Source organism: Narcine bancroftii, chromosome 14 (assembly GCF_036971445.1).
Source record: "Narcine bancroftii isolate sNarBan1 chromosome 14, sNarBan1.hap1, whole genome shotgun sequence".
In the NCBI taxonomy this organism is placed as follows: Eukaryota; Metazoa; Chordata; class Chondrichthyes; order Torpediniformes; family Narcinidae; genus Narcine; species Narcine bancroftii.
Genome location: NC_091482.1, coordinates 14,006,188 through 14,029,661, shown reverse-complemented (window position 1 = coordinate 14,029,661; position 23,474 = coordinate 14,006,188). Strand labels below are relative to the sequence as shown.

At 38.3% G+C, this 23,474-nt stretch overlaps 2 protein-coding genes across 4 annotated transcripts in view; one reads left to right on the top strand and one right to left on the bottom strand.

Annotated features, from left to right (window-relative positions):
- Positions 1-1,320, bottom strand: part of crybb1l3 (crystallin, beta B1, like 3) — a 36,277-nt gene extending 34,957 nt beyond the window's left edge. Inside the window, exon 1 of the mRNA XM_069911071.1 lies at positions 1,282-1,320. Within this exon, the coding sequence (XP_069767172.1) occupies positions 1,282-1,317 (36 nt within the window). The 5' untranslated portion in view covers positions 1,318-1,320. The remainder of the gene's footprint in view (positions 1-1,281) is intronic.
- Positions 1-21,992, top strand: part of LOC138749555 (beta-crystallin A1-like) — a 137,927-nt gene extending 115,935 nt beyond the window's left edge. Inside the window, exons 2-6 of one of the 3 annotated variants that reach the window (XM_069911074.1) lie at positions 7,431-7,709; positions 12,955-13,239; positions 13,936-14,039; positions 18,118-18,169; positions 18,261-21,992. In XM_069911074.1, the coding sequence (XP_069767175.1) occupies positions 7,478-7,709; positions 12,955-13,239; positions 13,936-14,039; positions 18,118-18,156 (660 nt within the window). In that variant the 5' untranslated portion in view covers positions 7,431-7,477 and the 3' untranslated portion in view covers positions 18,157-18,169; positions 18,261-21,992. Of the gene's footprint in view, positions 1-7,430; positions 7,710-12,954; positions 13,240-13,935; positions 14,040-18,117; positions 18,170-18,255 lie in introns of those variants that run through there. The other 2 variants (XM_069911073.1, XM_069911085.1) reach the window with 2 other exon arrangements.
- Positions 21,993-23,474: the final 1,482 nt, after the last annotated feature.

Genomic DNA, 23,474 nt, shown 5'->3' with positions numbered 1-23,474 from the left:
CAGAAGTGAATGCAAATACTCCAAATAAATAGAGATAACTGAAGAAATTTAGAAGAATTAGTAAAATACTCCAAATTTCACGATAAACAACATTTGGCAACTCTTGCATGTTATTTTTTTTTTAATTTGTAAGGATATATAAAATATGTTGCAGCTATTTTCCTTCCTTTTTTTCCCTCTCTCTCCAGAAGTAAACAGGATTAAACAGGAAAGTCTGGAGAGATTATTTCTGTAGTGTAATGCATAAATATGCTAGAGAAACTCAGCAGGTCATGTAGTTTCAATCAGTGAAATGACTTTGCTGCTAACGTTGTTTTTCAAAGGAGTGGCCTCATTGAGTAAATAACCTGTTCCTCAACATTAAATTTATTCCAACCCTTAGACATTCACTTGATTCAAGTGATTTTAATCTCTCATTCCCTGATTTACTGTTGAATCACTTCCCCAACTTTTGGTCTCTTTAATTAGCATTTACAGAAAACTATTTTAAACTACTTTTTCAGGAATTTGCTTAATTCTCAAAATGCCTCCTAGTAATAACAAAGAATTCACTAGTTTCATGTTATTTTGTGGACAAGAGGCAGCTCCAAATACTGAGACAACTAAAAAGAACAATTTTTGACTGATTGATGTTCACTTTTCAATGAGAGTACTTTTTAGGGATGCATCTTCACACAGAACTTAGTTTAATATTTAACTGATTACATTAAAATTAAAAAAAATTGATACATAAAATCATAGATAAGGTGGATGGAGACAGCCTTTTGCCCCTGGGTATGGAACTCTAAAACTAGACATCAAGTTGAGAGCAAAAAGAATTAAACAAGAGCTGGGGGACATTTTGACACAGAGGATAGTGGGTAACTATCAAGAGCTGCCATAGGAAGCTCTCGAGGCAAGATCAAATTCAAGATAATTGTCAAGTTTACTGCAGAAGTTAATTTTGTAAGCCTACCTAAATGATTACCAACCAGTGGCACTCACATCTACAGTGATGAAGTGTTTTGAGAGGCTGGTGTTAAAGCATCTCAACATTTATCTGAGTGGTGACATTGATCCATTCCATTTTGTCGACTGCACCAACAAGTCTACAGCAGATGCCATCTCTCTGGCTCTACACAAAGCCCTGGAACAACTGGACAGCAAAGATGCATACATCAGGATGCACTTTATCTACTACAGTTTGGCATTTAACACCATCATCCCCTCAAAAAATAATCAGCAAACTCCAAGACTGGGCCTCAATTCCTCACTGTGTCATTGGAACTTGGATTTTCTTACCCCCAGACCACAAACAGTGAGGATTGCTAAGAACATCTTCTCCACAATCACGACTGATGAATAGAAATTCTGCCTGGCCGGCAGGAAAAGGAATCTCAGGGTTGTCCGTGATGTTGAGTATGTACTCTGACAATAAATCTGAATGTTGAGTCCAACTAGTCCATGCATACTTTGTACAGTAATAAAAAAATACTACAGAGGGCAGCCTTACACAGTGACAGAGAAATATCAGTTAGAACAGAGGGAAGGCAAGATTATTTTACTGAAGTCATGTTCCTTGGGAGTCTGATAACAGCAGAAAAAAATCTGCCTTGAATCTGGTGGCGTGTGATCTCACAATCATGAATCTTCTTTCCAACGAGAAGAGGGAGATGAGAATGTGGATGGCATCAGTCTCTTAATATGTTGTTGGCCTTTCCAAGGTGGAAAGAAGTGTAGATGGAGTGGATGGGGGAGGGGGGGGGGGGTTGTTCCTGTGGTTGGAGGGTGGTGTAATGGTCTCAGCAGCTTTTACAACTCTGCAGTTTCTTGTGGTCTTGGGCAGAGCAGTTCCCTTAACACACAGTGATGCATCCTGTCAGGATATAATTACGATCTTAATAGAGGTCTACGAGATCATGAAAGGCATAGATAAATTTGACAGTAAGCAAGCACCTTTTTCCCAGGGCGGGAATTGCTAACACCAGAGGGCATCTGTACAAAGTGATTGGAGGAAAGTTTAAGGGAGACATCAGGGATAAGTTATCGATACCTGGATTGCATTGTCAGGCATAGTAGTGGAGTCTAGAACAATAGGAGTATTTAAGAAACTCTTAGGCACATAGATGAAAGAAAAGTAGTGGGTTATGCGGTAGGGTGGGTTTAGTTTTTTTTTGGTAGGTATATTTTGGTCGACACAACATTGTGGGCCAAAGGGGCTGTTCTGTGCTATAATGTTGTATGTTCTCTGAAGGACTTTTTAGACAGGTTCATGGATAGTAAAGATTTGGAGTGATATGGGCCAAATGAAGCTAATGGGACTACCTCAGGTGGACAATTTGGTCTGCACGGATTAGTTGGACTGAAGGGCCTGTTTCCATGATGTAAAACTCTGTGCAACTCTGACTTTCAAACAATGGCAACAGATTAAAACCTTCTCTTTATTTGTATTTAATAAATTAATACTCACTCAGCAAAGTAACAATTCATGTTGTCAAAATAAATGTAACTACATTGCTGCAGGCACATTTAAACATTTTGTTTTATTAGAATGACATGTCCTTGTTCAGTAGTTAATCATTATTGACTTCAACTATAAAATAAAAATAGTGAGACATATTCCGCAATTCAAACTTAAGTGATGCTATAAAAAAATTGAATGATGTTTGTGAAGGATTATGTATAAAATTCAGAGGTAAAAATTTCTGATTTAGTCACGACTATTTCCGGTATCATTGTGTATATAAGTCCCTGTGCGGTTTTATTGAGATAGTCAATTGTTAGCAAATCTGTTGAATCAAACTACAGAATAAAAAGTAATTTTAATAAATGTGCAGTTTTCACTGCAAATTTGTTTATCATTTGAATTTTTAATAATCAAGATCCCTTGGCATTCTACAAATTCTTTAATTTTTCATGAGGTATGGCTCAGTGGATCTTTGGGAATCTCTTCCTTGGGCTAAGTTATATTGCAGCATGTCATTTTGTTCCTGGATGTACAGGTATGGGTTTTCGTGTTAACTTCATTGAATAGCACAGATAATAGAACAATATACTGAGTTGTGTGAACAAGTTCAATTATTTGAGTGGATTTTTTTTGGTGTGACAGATTTTAGATAAAACAGTGTTAAACTCAGCACATGCTTAATATTATCACGCGGAGTTGAATTTGTTGTACTCATTTCATTTCAGCTATTATTTTGAACATGTATTAAATGTGTACCAGGTGTATTTAATTAAAAGTCAACAAAATATAGCTTTCAACACAAAATAATACATTCAATAACTTTGAAACATTTCCTATGTATTTTTAAAATCTGATTTTGTGCCTGCCTCAGTCACTGAAACTACAGCTACCTATAGTGTTAACTACCTGAGTTAGATGGTGGAGAGAAAAGCTCCACGAAGCAAACAAAAATCTGCCTCCTTCCTTTTTTTTTCTTTCCTGCAGACTACCTTAAGTATCTCTGTACTTATCACGAGCCATCTATAATCTATCCAAGACCCACCAATGAGGAGAGGGGCCGGTGAACATGAGCCCCTTCCCAGACCATCAGCAGATTTTTGCTTGGTTTTGGTGGGAAATGTTTTTGAGTATTTTGTTTTACTTTTAATTGTCAAATCTACAACGTGCTTTACACATTACTAGTTTATCCTATCAGTAATATTTGTCTTTGTCCTGCAGCCACAGAGCACTAAAACAAATCTGTTCACTACAGTTTGAGAAATATTGCTTTGTGGCATATGGTGAAGCAACAATTGTACGTTAGGTTATTTATAAAATATAAATTATATTTATATAGTAATGTTAAGTTATATGAGCTAGTCTTCAGATCACTTCAATGATTAGCATTGTTCAATTTTATGTGCTTTGAAAAATCTGATGTTATATTAGAAGGATATTGAAGCAGCAAAATCAATGATACAAATTCCTGTTTGATTCATGGAGCTTATCTCTCCATCAACCAACTTGTAACTAACAGCTAGCTGTAGTTTCAATGATCTAGGATTTTTTAATTCATTCCCTGATAAAATATGATACATTTTAATTAGGTTTGAATAAATAATTGTTCTGTTTGTGTGTTGCTACGTGGCTTATGAGCTGAAAAGTCAAATAAATAAACCACTGAATATTGTTCATATTTTGTGCTATTTATTGTACGTTTCCAAAGTGGTATTTGTTGAATACAAGTTCCAGAACTTTATATTTGTCAAACTGAAAACCCGAGAACTGAACTATGAATGAAAATTAAGATCTCAAATAATTGGGATCAAAATCAGGAAGCACATTTTCACTCAAAATGTAACGGAAGTCTTCAATTTACCTTTCCCAGAAAGATGTAGCTGAGCTGGTTGAAAAGTTTGCAACTGAGATCAACAGATTTTATTTGGTGAGAGATATGGAGCCAAGGCAATTAAATAGTGTTTACTCACAGATTAATTGCAATCTAACTGAATGGTGGAGCTAATATAACCTGCTTCTATTTCTATATTGCTAAAGATGGAGCTTGACAATATGGCCATGATAATTCCATGTTTGAATATCAGTAGTCACAGTATATCAACTTAATAAGCATCATAGATTATTCTTTCCTAAAAATCAAGAGAGAAGCTTAAACAAATAGCAGACAATGTGAAGGAAAATCCTAAGGGTATCTACAGGTACAGTATATTAAAAGCAAAAGGATAGTAAGGGACAAAATTGGTCCTCTGGAAGATCAGAGTGGTCAGCTTCGTATGGAGCCAAGCGATGGGGGAATATCTTAAATGTTTTTTTTTCCATAAGTATTCACTCATGAAACTGGCACAGAGCCGTGGGAAGTAAGGAAAATAAGTAGTGAAGTCATGGAAACTACAAAGATTAAAGAGGAAGAAGTGCTTGCTGCCTTAAAGCAAGTTAGGGTGGATAAATCCCCAGGGCCTGACAAGATATTCCCTTGGACCTTGAGGGAGGCTAGTGTGGAAATTGCAGGGGCTCGAGCAGAAATATTTCAAATGTCCTTATCCACAGGTATGGTGCCGGAGGACTTGAGGGTAGTCACATTGTTCTATGGTTTAAAAAAGGCTCCAGTAACCCTGGAAATTATAGGCCAATGAGCCTGATGTCAGTAGTAGGTAAATTATTGGAATGTGTTCTAAGAATTGGATATATAATTATTTCAATCATCAGAAGACGTTTAGGTATAGTCAACATGGCTCTGTGCATGGTAGGTCGTGTTTAACAATCTTATAGAGTTTTTTTGACAAGGTTACCAGGAACATTGTCAAAGGAAAGGCTGTGGATGTTGTCTATATAGACTTTAGTAAGGCCTTTAACAAGATTCTACATGGAAGGTTAGTCAGGAAGGTTCAGATGCTGGTTATTCGTGGTGAAGTAATGTACTGGAGTCGACAATAGCTGGATGCGAGAAGCCACAGAGTAGTGGTGGTTGATTGCTTCTCAGTCTGGAGGCCTGTGACTACTTGTCATTTATACCAATGATCTGGATGATAATGTGGTAAATTGGATCAACAAGTTTGCAGATGACATTAAGATTGGAGGTGTTGTGGACAGCAAAGAATATTTTCAAAACTTACAGCGGGATCTGGACCAGCTGGAAAAATGGGCTGAAAAATAGTAGATGGAATTTAATGCAGACAAGTGTGAGATGTTGCATTTTGGAAGGTCAAAATAAGAAAGGACATACACAGTGAATGGTCGGGCACTGAGGAGTTAAGTAGAATAGAGAGATCTGGGAATAAAGATACTTAATTCCCTGGAAGTGGCATAGGGTTGTAAAGAGCGGTTTTGGCATATTGGCGTCAAAAATCAAAGTATTGAGTATAGGAGTTGGGAGGTTATGGTAACATTTTATAAGACATTGATGAGGCCTAATTTGGAGTATTGTGTGCAGTTTTAGACACCTAACTACAGGCAAGATATCAATAAGATAGAAAGAGTGCAGAGAAGATTTAATAGGAGGTTGCCCAGACGTCAGGAACTGAGTTACAGGGAAAGGTAAACAGGTTAGGACTTTATTCCCTGGAGCACAGAAGAATGAGGGGAGATTTGATAAAGTTATTTAAAATTATGAGGGGGACAGACAGAGTAAATGTAGATAAGGCTTTTTCCACTGAAGGTAGGTGAGATACAAACCAGAGGACATGGGTTAAGAGTGAAATGGGAAAAGTTTAGAACATACAGTGCAGGACAGGCCCTTCGGCCCTCGTGGTTGTCCCGACCCATATATCTCTTCCTAAAATAAAAGTACTGAACTCTCCCTACCCCATAACCATCTATTTTTCTTTCATCCATGTGTCTGTCTAGGAATCTCTTAAATGGCCCCAATGTTTCAGCTTCCACCACCATCCCAAGCAAATGAACCCCTAAACTTCCCTCCCTTAACTTTGTACATATATCCTCTGGTGTTAGAGGGAAACATGATGAGAAACTTCACACAGAGAGCGATGGCAGTGTGGAACAAGTTGCTAGCTGAAGTGGTGAATGCAGGCTCAATTTTAACATTTAAGAAGAATTTGGACAGTACATGGATGGGAGTGTTATGGAGGGCTGTGGACTGGGTGCATCAGTGGAAAAAGGCAAACTAGAAGGGTCAAATGAGCTTGTTTCTGTGCTGCTATGTTCTATGGTTCTATGGAATATACGTCCCCAGCTCCCTCTCTAACTGTGGTCTATTTTGTACAAGTTGGAGCATAATTCATTCTACTTTGATGAAGGGCTCAAGCCTGAAATGTCAGTTATGTATCTTTTTCTTTGCTCTATAAAGGACACTGTTTGACCTTCTGAGTTTCTCCAGCCTTGTGTTTTTACTTCAACCACGGTGTCTGGAGACTTTCATGTTTTACTTTAGAGCATAATTCTCTAGATTTTCTTTGATATTGTTTTTCAAAATCATTGCTTATACTTTGTCTCCCTTCTATTGGGTTGAATAATGGAGAAACAATTCAAAATGTTTCCTTCTTATTTCCAAAACCAACTACAGATATCATTTTCAGATGGCATCCTGGGATATGATATTCAGGATTTCTTTTGTGGAATCATAACATTTCTCTATTACACAGTGCCTAGCACAAGAAAAATGATTGATAAATTTCAATATTAACGATTGAAGTTAATGGAGATAAAGGGCAATTGGTTTGAGATGTCTTCTGATATTCTCACATTGTGAAAGAGTTAGCTACGGAGCAATTATTAAAGGCTACTTATTCTTTTTAGATTAGGCTGGCCTATTATATTTACTTGTATTGAATTGTTACAAGAAAAAATAATATTAGTTACAGATGCAGAGATTTGTGTGGCATTTCCAACTTGAAAACATTTCAATGAAACTCTATTAACCTTTGGAAATGGTCAAAGGGTCCTTTTGCAATATCACTTATGGTTCTGCTTTTTCTGATTAAACTTTTTGTTGTTATCTTTTAGCAGACTAACACTGTTATTCCTTAACCAGGCATTGATGTTGCCATTAATGACTGTACAACAAATCACAGACTCGTCATGAATATTTCAGACGCTCTCACATTAAAATGCACAGTGGTTAACAACACCGAAGATGAAAAGTTAGTTTGGCTTCGGAAAGAAAGAGAAATTAAGTTGGAGCCTATGAATCAGATCAATGTTAGCACAGTGTGCATCGATCCAGTTGCAGCAGATGACAATGATGTTATATTCAGCTGCCATTTAAGGAGAAATTCTACAATGAAAAGAAATGTGCTTCTGGATGTCAGATGTGAGTAAACCCCACAATGTTTGAAAGCCAATAGTTGAGTAGAGAGACAAATGAAAAAAAGAGAATGGAGTCGTAGAGTTCTGCAGTGTGGAAACAGGCTCTTCAGGCCAACTTCCCCACGTTAAGCATTTGCCTGCATTCGCCCCATATCCCTCTAAATATTTCCCATTCTTATTCATTTTGAGCATTACAAATGACCCTTTGTCCATTAGCCTCTGTGAAAAGTTGTGTCCCTCATGTCCCTTTTAAATCTTTCCCCACTCACCTTCAATCCATGCCCTCTGGTTTAACAGTTTCCTGTCCTGGGAAAAAGACATGCCCCTCATAACTTCTATAAGGTGTCCCCTTTGTCTTCTACATTCCAGGGAGAAAAGTCCCTGCCTATCCAGCCTCTTATTCAAGCCTGTTAGTCCTAGTCACATTCTCATGAATGTTAAAAAAATTTTTTTAGACATACAACACAGTAACAGATCATTTCAGCCCATTAGTCTGTGCCACCCAATTACACCCAATTGACCTACCACCACCAGTACGTTTTGAATGGAGGGAGGAAACTGGAGCCCCAGGGGAAACCCATGCAGACACGTGGGGAACAAACTCCTCACAAACAATGCAGGATTTGAACCCCAGTCCTGATCGCTGGCTCTGTAAAGGCGTTGCACTAACTGCTACGCCAACCGTGCCAACCGTTTTCTGTTCTCTTTCCAGGTTAATGATGTTTTTCCTATAGCTGGGTGAACACACTTGCAAGCAATACTCCAAAAGCATTCGTACCAACATCATGTACAGTTGTAACATGACATTCCCTGCACCTGAACTCAATAATTTCACTGATGAAGACAAGCATGTCAAACATTTTCACCACCTTGTTCACTTGTGTCACCACTTACACAAAACTACATATCTGCACACAGTCATTAAATAAATCCAAGTAAATTGCATGACACAACAACGTAATCTGTTAAAAACATAACTATAAAAAAAGATCAAAGGTTGATAGTATTAAACATTCTAAAACAGCAATTGCCAATGCAAATATGTCATAAAAGAACAGGAAAATTATGAACTAAAATTCTTTGGGGTAATGCTAATACCATATTAAGGCAATGGAATAATGAAACTTCAGATATCTTGTCTACAATTAAGGCCACAAGAAACATTGCTGATAATGGACTACAAGAATGTTAACAGTTTTAAGTACTTTAACTGCGAAGCAAGGGTAAAATCTGTTGGTGTTGATCGGAGTTGTGAGGGAAAGGAGAGAATACAGAACTTCAGGTTGCAATTGTTGGAACAAAATTGTTGTACTGAATACAGGGAAATTATTTATGTCAAACTATCCAAAAAGGATTACAGTAAAACCCCTGTTGTCAGGAATTCAAGCAAAAACAAAATCACCGAAAATAAATGGTTAAAAAATATGCAAGTTTAAAATTGGTGCACCTCGCCCTTAGTTCTCCATTAATGCAAAACGCAGTCTCAAGCAACCGGAAAACTCATTTATCTAGCATCTACCAATTGCCATAGGTACAGGATACTAGAGGTTTTATTGTATTTAGAAAGTAATGGTTAATCTTATGGAAACTTCAGAATCAGAATCAGTAATTATTGTCATGAACAAGTCATGAAATTCAGTGTTTTGCTGCAGCATCATACTGCAAACATTCATATTATAACCATCTTACAACATTACTATAAAAAATAAAATAAAATAAAAATAATAATAATGCACAAAAAAGTGATGCAGTGTCTTTGATTCATTGATTATTCAGGAATCTGATTGCAGCGGGGAAGAAGCTGTCCTTGTGCCGCTGAGTGCTCGTCTTTAGGCTCCTGGACCTGTTCCCCAATGGCAGCAAAGTGAAAAGGGCATGGCCTGGGTGATGGGGGTCTTTTGAAGATAGAGGCTACTTTTTTAAGACACCACCTCAAGTGGATATCCTCAATGGAGTGGTCTGGTGCCTGTGATATTGCAGGCCGAGTTAACAACTGTCTGGAGTTTATTCTTGTCCTGAGAGTTGGCGACTCCATACCAGGCAGTGATGCAGCCAGCCAGAATACTCTCCACGATACACCTGTACAAGTTTATAAGATTTTTCGGTGACATAGCCAACCGCTTCAGACACCTCACAAAGTAAAGCAGCTGGCGAGGCGTTTTTGTGATTGCATCAACATGGAGGCTCCAGGACAGATCCTCGGAAATGTTGCCATCCAAGAATTTGAAGTTCTTGACCCTCTCCACTACTGACCCCTCCATTCGTTTTCCCCGACTTCCTCTTTGCTGACTTTGAGCGCAAGGTTGTTATTATACCATTCAACGAGCTGATCTATCTCCCTCCTTTACGCTTCCTCATTCCCATTTGTGATTCTTTCGACAACTATGGTGTCATTGGCAAACTTATAGATGGCATTGGAATTGTGCCTGACCACACAGTCATGGGTGTATAGCGAGTAGAGCAATGGGTTAAGCACGCATCCTTGGGGTGCACCTGTGTTGATGATCAGTGAGGAGGATACGTTTCCAATTCGTACCGACTATGGTTTTTCAATGATCCAGTTGCAGAGGGTGGGTACAGAGGCCTTGAGTTTGTAGCTTCTTGACCAGCACTGAGGGAATAATGGTAATGAAGGCCGAGCTGTAGTCTATGAAGAGCAGCCATATGTATGAATTGCTGTTTTTGAGGTGATCCAGATTGGAGAACCAACGACATTGCATCTGCCGTGGAGTATTTGTGATGACAGGCAAATTGCAGTGGGTCCAGATCTTTGCTTAGGTATGTGTTAATTTTGGCCATGACCAGCCTATCAAAGCATTTCATCACAGTAGAAGTTAGTGCTATTGGACGGTAGTTGTTGAGGCAGCCTTCGCTACTCTTCTTGGGTACTGGGATGATTGATGCCCTTTGCCTTAAGGTATGCAATGCAATGGAATCATACTCCAAAGCTGAAAAATTGATTTTGTCTGAGGTTTTCCACTTTGAGGAATCCTGGTTCATCCTGGCCACAGCAGGAAGGGTCTCCAGAGGCTTGCCCAGAACTCAGGCTTTTGTTCATGGGTGGTTTGAGGCATTGGGCATTTGCTGCAGGTGAACCTCAGTTTTAGACATGTTCCACTGACACCAGGTAACTATGTTAGCCTCGAGGTCAACCTGAGCAATTGACAAAGAGTTTCTCTTCCCCCACATGTTGCTTTAAACATACAGGCTAAAGTATAATTTTTTAAATTCTAATTTTAATGATACAGCATGATAAAAAGCCCTTCTGACTGATGAAGGCCGAGCTGACCAATTATAGCCAATGAACCTACCAACCCTGTATGTTTTTGGGAGGGTGGGAGGAAACTGGAGCATCATGAGAAAACCAACAAAGATCAAGGGAGAACATACAAACTCCTCATGGACAGTGCTGCATTTGACCCTGGGTTGTTGACATTGTACTAATCGCTATGCTAGCTGTGCTTTTTTTCATTGTTCTGGAAATATATAATCGTGGTGTCATGACAGGAGAAATGTAAATGGTGTGAGCAATGATGAAACAGTGAATTATTCAGCATCCATGGGGAGGAAAGCAGAGTTAACATTTCAAGTCAAAACAAGTCAAATAAGCCTCGACGGATATTTTCTACAAATCCATCAACTCCCACAGCTACCTCAACTATATCTCTTTGCACCCTGTCTCTGTAAGGATTCCATTCCTTTCTCATAATTCCTCCATCTCCATGATATCTGCTCCCAGGATATGTCTTCTATTCCACATCATCAGAGGTGTCCTCCTTCTTCAACTACCATGACTTCCCCTCTACTACCATCAACTCAGCCCTCACCAGCATATCCTCCATTACCTTCACATCTACCCTGGCCCCCTTCACCCCCAAGCGCAACAAGGACAGGATTCCCCTTGTCCTTGCATACCAGCTCACCTGCCTCCACATCCAGCATATCATCCTCTACCATCTCTGCCACCGACAATGTGATCGCATCGCCCAACACATCTTTCCCTCCCATCCTCTCTCCGCCTCTTGCAGAGATTGCTCGTTCCAAGACTCCCTCGTCCACTCTACCCTTCATACCAATCACCTACTTGATACTTATCCCTATGACTGCAGTTGGTGCTGCACGTCCCCACACTTCCTCCCTCACCACCATTCAGGGCCCCAAACAGTCCTTCCAAGTGAAGAAATACTTCATTTGTGAATCTACAGGGGGTCTTCTACTCCATCCATGCTCCCGTTGTGGCCTCCTCTACAGTGGAGAGACTGGATGCAGACTGGGAGATCGTTTCGTTGAGTACCTTCGCTCTGTCTGCTGAAATAGTGGGGATCTCCCAGTGGCTACCCATTTCAATTTCCCACACATTCAAATGCCAACATGTCTATCCATGGTCTCATATACAGCCAGTTTGAGACCACCCGGAAATTGGCATTAACAATGAATTCTCTGGTTACCATTAGCTGTCCCCACTCCCCCGCCATCTCTCCCCTTCCCCTATCCCTACATCTCCTATCCTCCAACCTTGCATTTACAGAGCCACACCCCTTTCCACAATCAGTTTTCACCTTTCGTATCATGTCCTCCCATCCATGACCAATTATGACTTTTTACCTGTTGGCCTGTGCTCTTATTCCTGCCCTTTCTCTCCTCCTCAGCCAGGATTTTTATTCAGCAATTTTTGTGTTTTTATTTCAAGTCAAAGACCTTTCTTCATATTGAAAAGACCTTTTCTTTCATTGATTTTTGATATGCTAAATATTTATAGTAATTTCTGTTTTGATCTCATTGATTGTACCTTCCTATGTAACTGTTATTTTGCAGCTTACTTTCCTTTACTTTCTTTTGGAAGATGTACTCCAGTACATAACAACTTGCTATATCCCCAAAGCAACTTCCAGGCTTTCTGCTAATCTTATTAATAGATATTCAACTGGCATCTTTGAAACATCAATGGTGCAAAACCGTGCAATGAGAATATCATTCAAGCTAAAACATGATTCCTTCAGTATTCATACTTACTACCAAAAATGCAGCTTAAAATTTATTTAAACGCATAATTTTTTTCCTTGTTGTCAATACTTCCATTCACTGAAATTTAATCTTACACGTGAAATAGGTTGTGAGGTAGTGCATGAAGGGTCCTACGATCATTTAGATAGGCATTTTAAACGTCAATGTTTACAACTTGAACATGCATCAATGTTTAAGATTTTCTCCATAGTAATGTTTATGTTTTGGTGTTTAATTTGTTGCAGTTATCCCTATTTTGAGTAGGAATGGTGATGACCAAGTGCAAATATATAATGGTCTTGATGTAACACTAAGCTGTAATGTGAAGTCCAATCCACCAGCTGTGATGACCTGGTACAAAGATAACAATATACTGAAGCTGGTGGAAGGCAAACACCGTGTGAACTGGGACAGTGGTGTCTTTAGTCTATCCATTAAGAAGGTACAGAATGAAGAAAATGGGACATACCTCTGCATGGTTAATTCTGTACTTGGAAGTGGAAATTTGACCTTCCATCTGAATGTGAAAGGTGAGAATGCTAACATTAGTGGTTAAGAAGAAATGGCAAAATGAAAAAGAGCAAAAGAATCCTTCCTTAAATGCTCAAGTTCAAGATATATTGAACTGAGTACTTTCCGATATAAATTATGATTTACCTTATTGTCAAATTCTTGCTCTTAACTATTGGTTGTTTACCTTAGACTTGCATTGTCCACAGATTGTGCAGATATGGTTAAACTTGATCAGAAGATTGAATGTGTGCTATTATTTTCATGGCAACTTTCTTTGGCCAAAATCTAAGCAAATTATTCATCTATAAATATCGTATATATTGGCATATAAGATGGTATTTGAATCTTAAAAATCCCCAAACCAGAGGCCATCTTATATGCCAAGTATAAAATCCAAACCTTAACAGCAAAGTCTCAACGCTCCCCCCGGGTGGTCCATCCGCCCAATCGTGTTAATGGAGCCAATAGTGGTTTATTTTAAAATATGCCAATAAACTTCAAACCTTTACAGAGTAATTTACTTTGAAAATATCATGAATTAGTACATTAAATCTGCCAAGCAGCATCACTCCACTGGTCAGTGGTAAGTGCCCGACTTGTGGTAGTATTATACGGTGAGTCCAGCTCAAAACCTACATTTTAGGTGGAAATTATGGGAGTCATCTTATATGTAGTTTAATTGTTAGGCTAATTTTCATTATATTGATTGGCAGATAAACCTGATCATGTGCCATATGAGGCAATTAGCGCTGGAGTAGTGGTGATTCTGCTGACCTGTCTTTTCGGAATAATTTCACGGAGAAATAAAATTATTGAGGTGAGCATTAGAAAATAAAAATATTTAGAATAAGATGAATATCAAATATTATAATATTGTCCTTCCAGGAAATAGCAGTGATAATAAATTCCATGCAATGACTTACTTATCTATTTCCAAATTGAATTGAGTCCCTTGAGAAATGACACAGAATAAATGCATTGTAATAAGACTTTTATGATCATCGGACCCAAGAGGTTGTTCCAAACTCCCTTTTTATCCTGGTTTCAAAGTTCCTGTTTATTCTACATACTGTTTTTATAATGGTTGGAATGATCATAAACCAATCACAGTGACAAATGGAAAGGTTTCTGCACGTCAAGGAACTCCCTGGACAATGCCTTCCTGAGCAGGAACCTGACACTGTAGGTACTCACACAATCAGCACCCCTGACTTTGCGGGGTTGTGATCTTCATCCAGCTTCACCGATCTGCTCCATGATCACCTCCCTATCTTCTCCACATTTCTTTGATTTCCTGATGTGGGTGTGTAGGTCATTTATTGATATCATTTATATCCATCTTCACAAGCATGCTCCTTTATCAGTTGATTACCTTTCAGAAGTTGAATAAAAGTCTGCGATTCCAGAAGTTGAAACCTTCACAATGAAATTATTTAAAGAATTTTTCAATGAGACAAGTAAATACATTTATAATGCGTCAGTAAAACCACAACAAAAAAATGTCAAGAATTGGATTTTAAATATTTTTAATTTAAAATTACTGCACAGTAACAGGCCCTTCCAGCCCATAAGCCGGAGCCACCAAAATACATCAATTAAACTGCAAACCCCGTACATTTTTGGAGGGTGCCAGAGGCAACCCCAAGCGAGTCACATGCAAAGTCTTTACAGACAACACTGGATTCGAACCCCGGTCGTTGGCACTGTAATAGCGTGGCACTAACCCCTATACTAACCATGCCGCACTTAGTAATTTCAGAAAAGTACCAGATAAATATGGGCGTGGGGAGACTGTGGGTAGTGACTAAGGGTGTCAGAAAGTACCAGAAACATCTGGCCCAATGTTGGAGAATTTATGGAAGAATTTTGCTGCTTATATACAAAAAACTATATTGTTAGTACAAGTTTTACTTCACACCTTAGCTAATCATGGTGTAAAAAATCAATATCGATTTTGTATTGAGGAATGATCTGAAGAGGTCCGTGAACTTCAGGTCAGAGATGCTCAATCACAGATTTCAACAGTTAAATATATTGGATTACAGGTTAATATTTCAGCTCCAGTTTAGGTGGCAATCAAATATTCCACCTATTCTACCGAAAGCTATTGAAATAAAATACATTTATTGCTATTATAAAACAAGATTAGGATCAAAGTTCTTCCTTCTCTAAAATGTAGTGATACCGTCAAGGGATAGAAAACTTATTACAAAATGGATTGCACCCATTTTTGATGTGTTAAAATATGACTAAGCTGAGCATTAACATCCAATCAGGTCTTGTGCAAAAAATAAATTGTGAGATTGGCTAACATCTAGCTGAAAATGATATGCGTATGGATGGACTCTCAAAAACAGAAACTATATATTTCCAATGGAAGTCACTCAGTTTTGTGCATCTTCTTTTCCTGTATTGCAATCAGGGCAGAGCTTTGTTCCTTCAGTCACATGGCTATGTTGTCCATTTAGACTACTGCAGAGGAGGCAGAGGTTGCAAGAAAGAGAAAGCTAGCTCCCACATTCACCTAAGGGACATTCAAGTCCTGTCCATGAGACCATAAGACATAGGAGCAGAAATGGACTCTTCAGCCCATTGAGTTTGCACTGCCATTTAATCATGAGCTGATCCATTTTCCCACACAGCCCCACTGCCCAGCCTTCTTGCCATAACCTTTGATGCCCTGGCTCTTCAAGAACCTATAATCTCTGCCTTAAGTACACCAATGACCTAGCCTCCAATACGGCCTGTGACAATATATTCCACACATTTCCTACCATCCATCTAAAGAAATTCCTTTGCATCTCTGTTTTAAGTGATGCCATACATATCAGACACGAGGCCGTTTACCAGGAGTAAAATACAAAAATCTGTCGACACCATGGTTAGTAAAACCTCAGACAGTGGTTGAAGTAAAGACTCAGACAACCTGTTTACTAGGAGGTTGTCAGGAGATCTACTGGCCCCACCATAAGAAGACCCCTCCAGAAACTGGCTGTGGTGGTTTCCTTCTGAAGTAAGATCCCCACCCAATGGAGCAATGCAGAAAGTTCATGATCTCACAAGATATATCAGTATGATTTAAGCACAAAATTACACATGTAGAATGTTGTTAGCCAGAAGAAATGTATTTTATACTAAGGGTTTTTGAGCAATGTCCCAATCATCAGGAAACACAGAGGTGCCATTAAAGTAATCGAATCAATGATCATTCATGTGTATCAGTACAGGATGACCACACTGCAGGGAGTGAGGCCATTTAATGCATTACCTGGGCTTTTTTGGCTGATCATGCTGGGTGTTGATAACTTTGAGTGCAATGGCAATTTTAATTGTGCAGGCTCCTCCAAGAAAATTGTGTTATCTCTTAAGCAGCCACTCATACCTTGCATGGCCAATACCTATCTCTTTCACTTGAGATGTGGCTGTGGAGGCTGAGCAAAAGCATCCCCATTCTGCCAGCTTCTTTCTCCTGCTCTTCCAACCCCATATCTGAAACGCTTGGGGCCAGATTTTTTTTGGTTTTTTGGGTTATTTTGATTTTCAGAACAACGGAACTGAGCAGCACAGTAGCATCCGGAGAATATTTGTATCAGCAGTTAAACAACGGCAGGGTTTTTGATCACTGACATGATGCCACAAATGGAAAATTCACGTGAAATAATATTTAGTATTTACCAAAAAAAAAACTTACTCTCTGCTTACAAAAGAAGATAATTGTAGCACCAAACACTAGAAATTCTCCTCGATGGCTTTTTCAAATGTTCCTCCAATGTCATCTGCCTCATTAATAATGGTTTTTGTCCTTTGCTGCTGCCAGTCCTTGACACCTCCCCACCGCCGGTGCCAATCCCTGACACCGCCCCACTGCCGCCACCAGTCCCCGACTATGGTCCCCGCTCCCGTCTGGGAGTCTGAGGTCCCCGCTCCTGCCCGGGAGCCCGAGGTGACTTCTTCAATGGAGAAAGCGCCACACCCGATGTTGAGAATGGACTCGCCATCGCCAACTCCAGCTACAGCTGATGCTGAAGACTTAGACCCAGCTCCATTTAGGCATCTTCTCGGCCAGGAGCAAAGATTTCATTTTCTACCAAAGAGAGCTCTGTAATTACCAAACTGGCAAGTCAGACAGTGAATTTTTTCAACTTGTGATATCATGTAAGTGCTAAAAAAAAAAATCAGTTTTTGGATCTTTTTGGTTTTTGAATACTGGGCACTCAACCTGTAATGGAAATTGAGGGTGTGTCTGATTTTGTTTATCACCAGTAATGACTTACAAATGAAATGTCTGTCACCCTCATCGTCAGCATGTTTTACTGCAATCACTTCCTGTGGGTTTTTTTCTTAATAGCTTATTAATTACAAAAAAAAGCCATTATTCACCTATTTCTTTCACCATGGTGGTAACAGATATTCACCAAATCCCCAACATTTTGATCTTTTCCTGTTGAGAATCTTTAGGTCTGCAAAAGCAACTCTGACCTTGAACTGAACTTTTACTTTAGTCACGTGGATCTGACTATGATGCTTTGTTTGCAAAATACTGATGAATGAAAATAATTGTACCTAGTTTTGGGGGGTGGGGGGGGGGGTGAAACAAAAGGAGATGCCAGAACTCATAACAAGATAAACAGTCCGCTTTAAGAACAACTAGGATCAAGCAGCATCCGTGGAGGTAAAAGACGCATGTCTTTTAGGCAGAGATGAGGTCTGATGCAGGATCTCAACCCAAAATGTTGATAAACCTATTATGCCACCACAGATTCTGCTTGTCTCACTGATTTTTCCCAGCATCATGTTTTCTGGCCATGGGAGAAACATCTATTGTATTCAGGCTTCAGGGAAGAATTGATGTTCAAACTACAAAAAATTTCACTTGAAAATTTTTTTTAAACCAGTCCTGCAAGACTCACTGTGCATGCGATGAATCTCAATAGGAAAGCCAGTATTGTAAGTATAATTCGTCATATGTCGTGCTTCACTTTAATTAAAGAGAAGTTGAAATGGATTTTAATGGTTATGCACAATTATCCCAGCACAGAAGGGAGGAGTCTTGCAATTTCAAAGGAACAAAGATGAAAATAAAGAGAAGCTTCAAAGCGTGGAAGATGGAATATAATGATGCCAATTTGATCCAATATTCTACATTTCATGTTATATTTAATTTCCTCCCACCCACCTCAATTACTGATTTCAGTTGAACTGTTCTGTTACTGAGTTAAATTAAACATGTCTCTGAACCCACACGATATTTCCCACATCATTTTGTCTATTGACAATTTTTTTTTAGTTGTGATTTGTTGTTTTAGATTATTTGGTCTTCAGTAAATATAATTTCACATTTTATATCTTGTCCACGTATTGTATTCATTTTGTGCTTCTGAGATAAAATATTTAAGAATAATTTCAAGCTGTTTTAAAAGAATGTTAGTTATGGGGAAAAAAAAGTCTACAAAATTTTTTTGGTTGATATTAATGTGTGAAATATTTTACACCACTTTTAATATTTTTTTCACTGAGAAGTGAGCACATTTGACCATAGTTTTTTTTCCACCATAATTTGCTAGGGTTAATTCACTTTATTTTCCAATCCCTCTGTGTCCTCTAGGGTGGCCATTCCAAAAAGGAGGACATGGTCATAGGTTACCATGTACACACACACACACATACACAAAGTGTGTTTGCATTTGTTATTTTGGAAATACCATTTAAATTTTATAAAAAATAATATATATATATATTTTTAAACACGCTGTGATATACCTGTATATATTTTATATTTATAAGGTAACCTATGTCCATGTCCTCTTTTTTGGAGATTTGTAAATGGCCACCCTAGTGTCCTTACCACTGCTTTCCTGTACTCTACTCCAACCATTGACCCTTAAATCTGCTCTCTTCCAATTCTGGCATTGAGATTACCTCCAAATTTGCTCCAGCTGGTGGCCATGCCTTCAGGTGCAATGGCTTGACACTCTGCATTTCCCTCCCTAAACCTCTTTTTTGAAGGGTATCTTTAAAACCCATTTCATGGGCAAAACGTTTGGCCACCTACCCCAGGTCCTATGAAACCTCTTTGGAAATCAAAAGCACTGTTACTTCAGGATGAGTAGCAGAGTTGTGACTGTGAATAAGCCTCTGGGAATGAAAGCTGGTAAATACAAAAGGTCTTTGTTCATCCTGACAAGAAGACTCCTCCATCTCTATTGTGCCTTCAGCATCTGTACCCTTGAAAACTGAGTGGCTAGTCCTGGCCCTTCCTCAAACAATTGACTCATGGAAGCTTAAGTTTAAAGGAACTCTAAGTAGGACAGCAAAATGTATTTCAAGGAGATCCCCTCCCCAAATACTGTGCTATTATGTACTGAATCTATGTGGATCTAAATTTATACCATCTATTGTGCCTCACTGGTTATATTCAAGAATCTAGCAGTGATGGTAATAAAATGTTGTTCTGGACAGTTGATCACATGCTTTCCAATACATTATCCTGTTTATGATTTTAGCCTGTGTTTAAAGATTGTAGCTTTGAAAGTCATAGTGCTTTGCTAGCTCCTCCCCTCTTGGTCCATTGCAACATCACATTCTTATCTTTGTTTGGTCTCTGTATAACTGGGCAATGGCCTCCAGCAGGGTCATAGGCAAAAGTTCTGTGCTATGACAGGATTGCCCAGTTCAGTATGATCACAAATCACTTGAAAGTTATCTTTGACCTATCTGCAAAGGGTTCTGGGTGGACAATATTTGAATGACCATAGGGACCTCTCTCCAAAGGTACCCCTTTCCTGATATGTCTTTTCACTAGTTGGCTCCACTACAGAAAGGGCCCAGCTCATTTCGCATTCACTCCCATCCAGGTTGGAGTGCCTCCTGACATTCTGCCCACATTTTTCTGACTCTCTCAGCTCAGTCTGCCTGACCTTTGAGTACCTTTCACTCATGATTCTGATCCCATCCCTTCCCATCTGTTTTCTATTCTGAACTATCCCACTACAACACTAACTACCAGAATTAGCTTTCACTACAAACTACATTGGCACTTCCGTCATAGTTTATTGCCTCTACATTTACATTTCTGTTTCCTCTCGTTCATGCTTTTATCAGGAACATTTAGATGAGAACCGGGGTTAGGTATCCATTATTCAAGTTTCCTGTAATGAGGTTGTCAGTAAATGGACTCTCACTTGAAGTGCTTTCTTTCTCTGATTCCCTATCGTCAGCTAAGTATTGCGGCTGGTTGATCCAGTCCCTGATCTAAACATCATTTTATCAGACAAATACTGAGCTTCAAGCACATTACGTATTTAAATTCTAGAAACATCATGACCTGAATCCTTTGTACTCTACAAGACACATGCATTACACAAAAAAAACAAATTTACCAAAAGAATTCTAAAACTTCAAAACAGGATGTTGACAATGTACTGTTTTAAAATTTTTGGGAAAACATTCTGGTTAAGAAAATTCCCACTTGTTCCAATCCACTTTCCAAAATTTAACTGGGGGTGTCTCTCTTTTCTCTACAAAACAAAGTGAACTCATAAGCTGCCACATCTTTTGCAACATTTTCAACTAACAAACCATACTCACCAAGCCATTTAAAAAAATGACATGCTCTCAAGGGTCAAACATTTAGCATTGTATCTCAAGTTACAATCATACAAATTTTACAAAATCTTTTACATTTTAAGATTTTAAAACAGAAAAAAGCTGGAAGTTATTGCTTGTGCGCAAACAAACATTAAAACATCCCCACATCAACCAAAATTCTAACATCCTTTGAGCTTTCTCAAGCTTCAGTCTCTGATCTACGATCATTCTTGGATTATACTGTTCAGGCAATGTGTTGCACTTTACAACAGTGAAAGTATCTCCTTCCAAGTCCATCCTTTATTTCAGATTATTGCTTCCACTGATCTCTGGGATATATGTGTGAAGGTTTATATTCAAGGTTCAGGGTTCCTGGTTTTATGATATTTGTCTTCTCAGACCCACAGAAAATATTGGTGGATTCTTTGATTGCCTAGTTCATTTGAATTTAACATAAGTTAGATTTAATGTTACCAAAATTTAGTGATATTATCTTAATATCAGATAGCAATCAGTCCAGAACACCTGTTAGAAGGTAAGGAACTAGCCAGAAGATGAAGGTTAAAAGAGAAGATTTCCTTTTGTCATGCCTCTCAGAGGCATAGGGTTTTGTATGCAATTAATTATTGAAATGTAGCCTGGATTTACTGAAGGATAAATATTGAAGTAGTGATACATATCTGCTGTCCATCAATTTGTTTTATCAGCGGTTTCCAATGTGAATATTGAAGTAAAAGCCAATGCAATCTCCTCATTTTCAAATTGGAGTTCCCTTGTGATATTTCCCAGTGTCAATGAGAGAATATTCCCCCCAAAAATCTACAGGAAGCAGTTTTTTAAAAATACTGCTGATTTATTTACCCGCCTTGACTATTATTGTAAGTTTAAAATAAAAAATATGAGAAGAGGCACAGGAACCAAATATTGAAGAGAAGAAAACACAGAGTGGCTCAGGCAGCGTATGTGGAGAGAGAAATAGATTTAATATTTCTTGGAAATTATTTTTCGTGAGATAACATTAACTTTGCTTCTAAAAAAAAAATTAGAAAATGCTATAAAAATAAATAGGAAAGAAATTCATATGGATACCACATTTACCTGATTGAATTGAAAATGAACGAGACTGGAACTTCATTCTCTTGAATTCAACTAAAGGATGCATTTAGATTAGAATGGCAATAATATAAATTATTCCATGAAAAGAAAATCATATTTTATGTTAATCTATGCAAATATTTTATGTCATGTAAAGTGAAAGTTTTTTTCTGTTTAATTTTATGTAAGATCTTTTGTAATATACTATCAGAAAAGGAATGATGCATAAAAGTTACTTTTTAACTTTCGCTATAATTTAATGCTTTATATGTTCTGATCCTCATAGCAAGAGGGACTCATTTTAATGTAATTTCATGTAATATTTAAAATTGGCCCATCATGGTTTCTTCCTAAATAATAAATTATCAGGAAATACTGTCTTTTTAAAAATCTTTTAAAGATAAGGCAGCCAACCAACATTAATTTTCAATGGAGGGCAGTTACTCTTTTAAATTTAAACGATTGCTCTACTGAATAAAATAACCAGATACAGAAATAATACTATGTTGTTTAGCAAGGAAATTCTAGATGTTCTTGAATAAATGTGGATTCATAACTGGAATAAATACATGCATTAGTAGTTAATTGGATCACCAAATCATAGAATCTTACAGTATATTCTTCAAGTTAATTTCCTCTGCACTCTCTCCAAACTATAATAATGTCTATGGCTGTTTAATGAAGTCTATAAACACTGGTTTATAAAATCAACAACATAACATTTTATAAGAGCTGTTTGCGGAGAAGTGGAGTTATAACTGATGAGGTGAGAGCAATTGCATCCTCCTTCATCGGACTTTTACTTCTTTAGGAAACTGTAAGCCACACTTGTATGAGGTACAACAAATCTGAGCTACAAGTAATTGATTTTTCAGCAGTAACCCAGAAACAGGTAAAACATCAGCATTGTTTGGTGGGGTCGGTAAGGGAAGTGGGATGTATCATACGTTACAATCTGTTGAATTGATTGTGGGTGGGTAATGAAATTCATGTTTCCTCCATTTACCTTTACAAATAGAATTTATGAGAATCAGAACTCTCCTCTGAAAGAGGGGTCACCACACTAATACATTCACAAGGAAAGGATAACGACTCTTCTTGATCTTGTTTTTCAACCATAAGCGTGATACAAGTTCTGAATTGGCCATTGTAAATTCCATTGTATTGAAACTTGGGTCACCAGTTTTTCTTGGTTCCTGCTGAATGCCACGAGTTAGTAAAAACACTGAAATGCTGGAGGAACTTAGCTGGCCTTTTCAGCATCTATAGGAGACAAAGATATATTGTGGACGTTTCGGGCCTGAGTCCTTCTTCAAGGAAAAAAAAATCAGTAAGTCTCAGAATCCAGACCAACAGAAGTTGTTAATTGGATGTGAAAATGCGGTGGCTGACCTGTGCGAAGAGCAGGTCCCATTTATTTTCTTCGCTCTGCAGCTTGTTTCGTCTCATGAAGGCGTTGAGGCAGTGCAGCCATTGATCAAACTTTCTGGAGGCCTAGTGAGCTTTAGGATTGGTGTCCAGTTTATTTATCCGTATTGCCTTGTCCATGGCATGAAAGTAAATTGATACG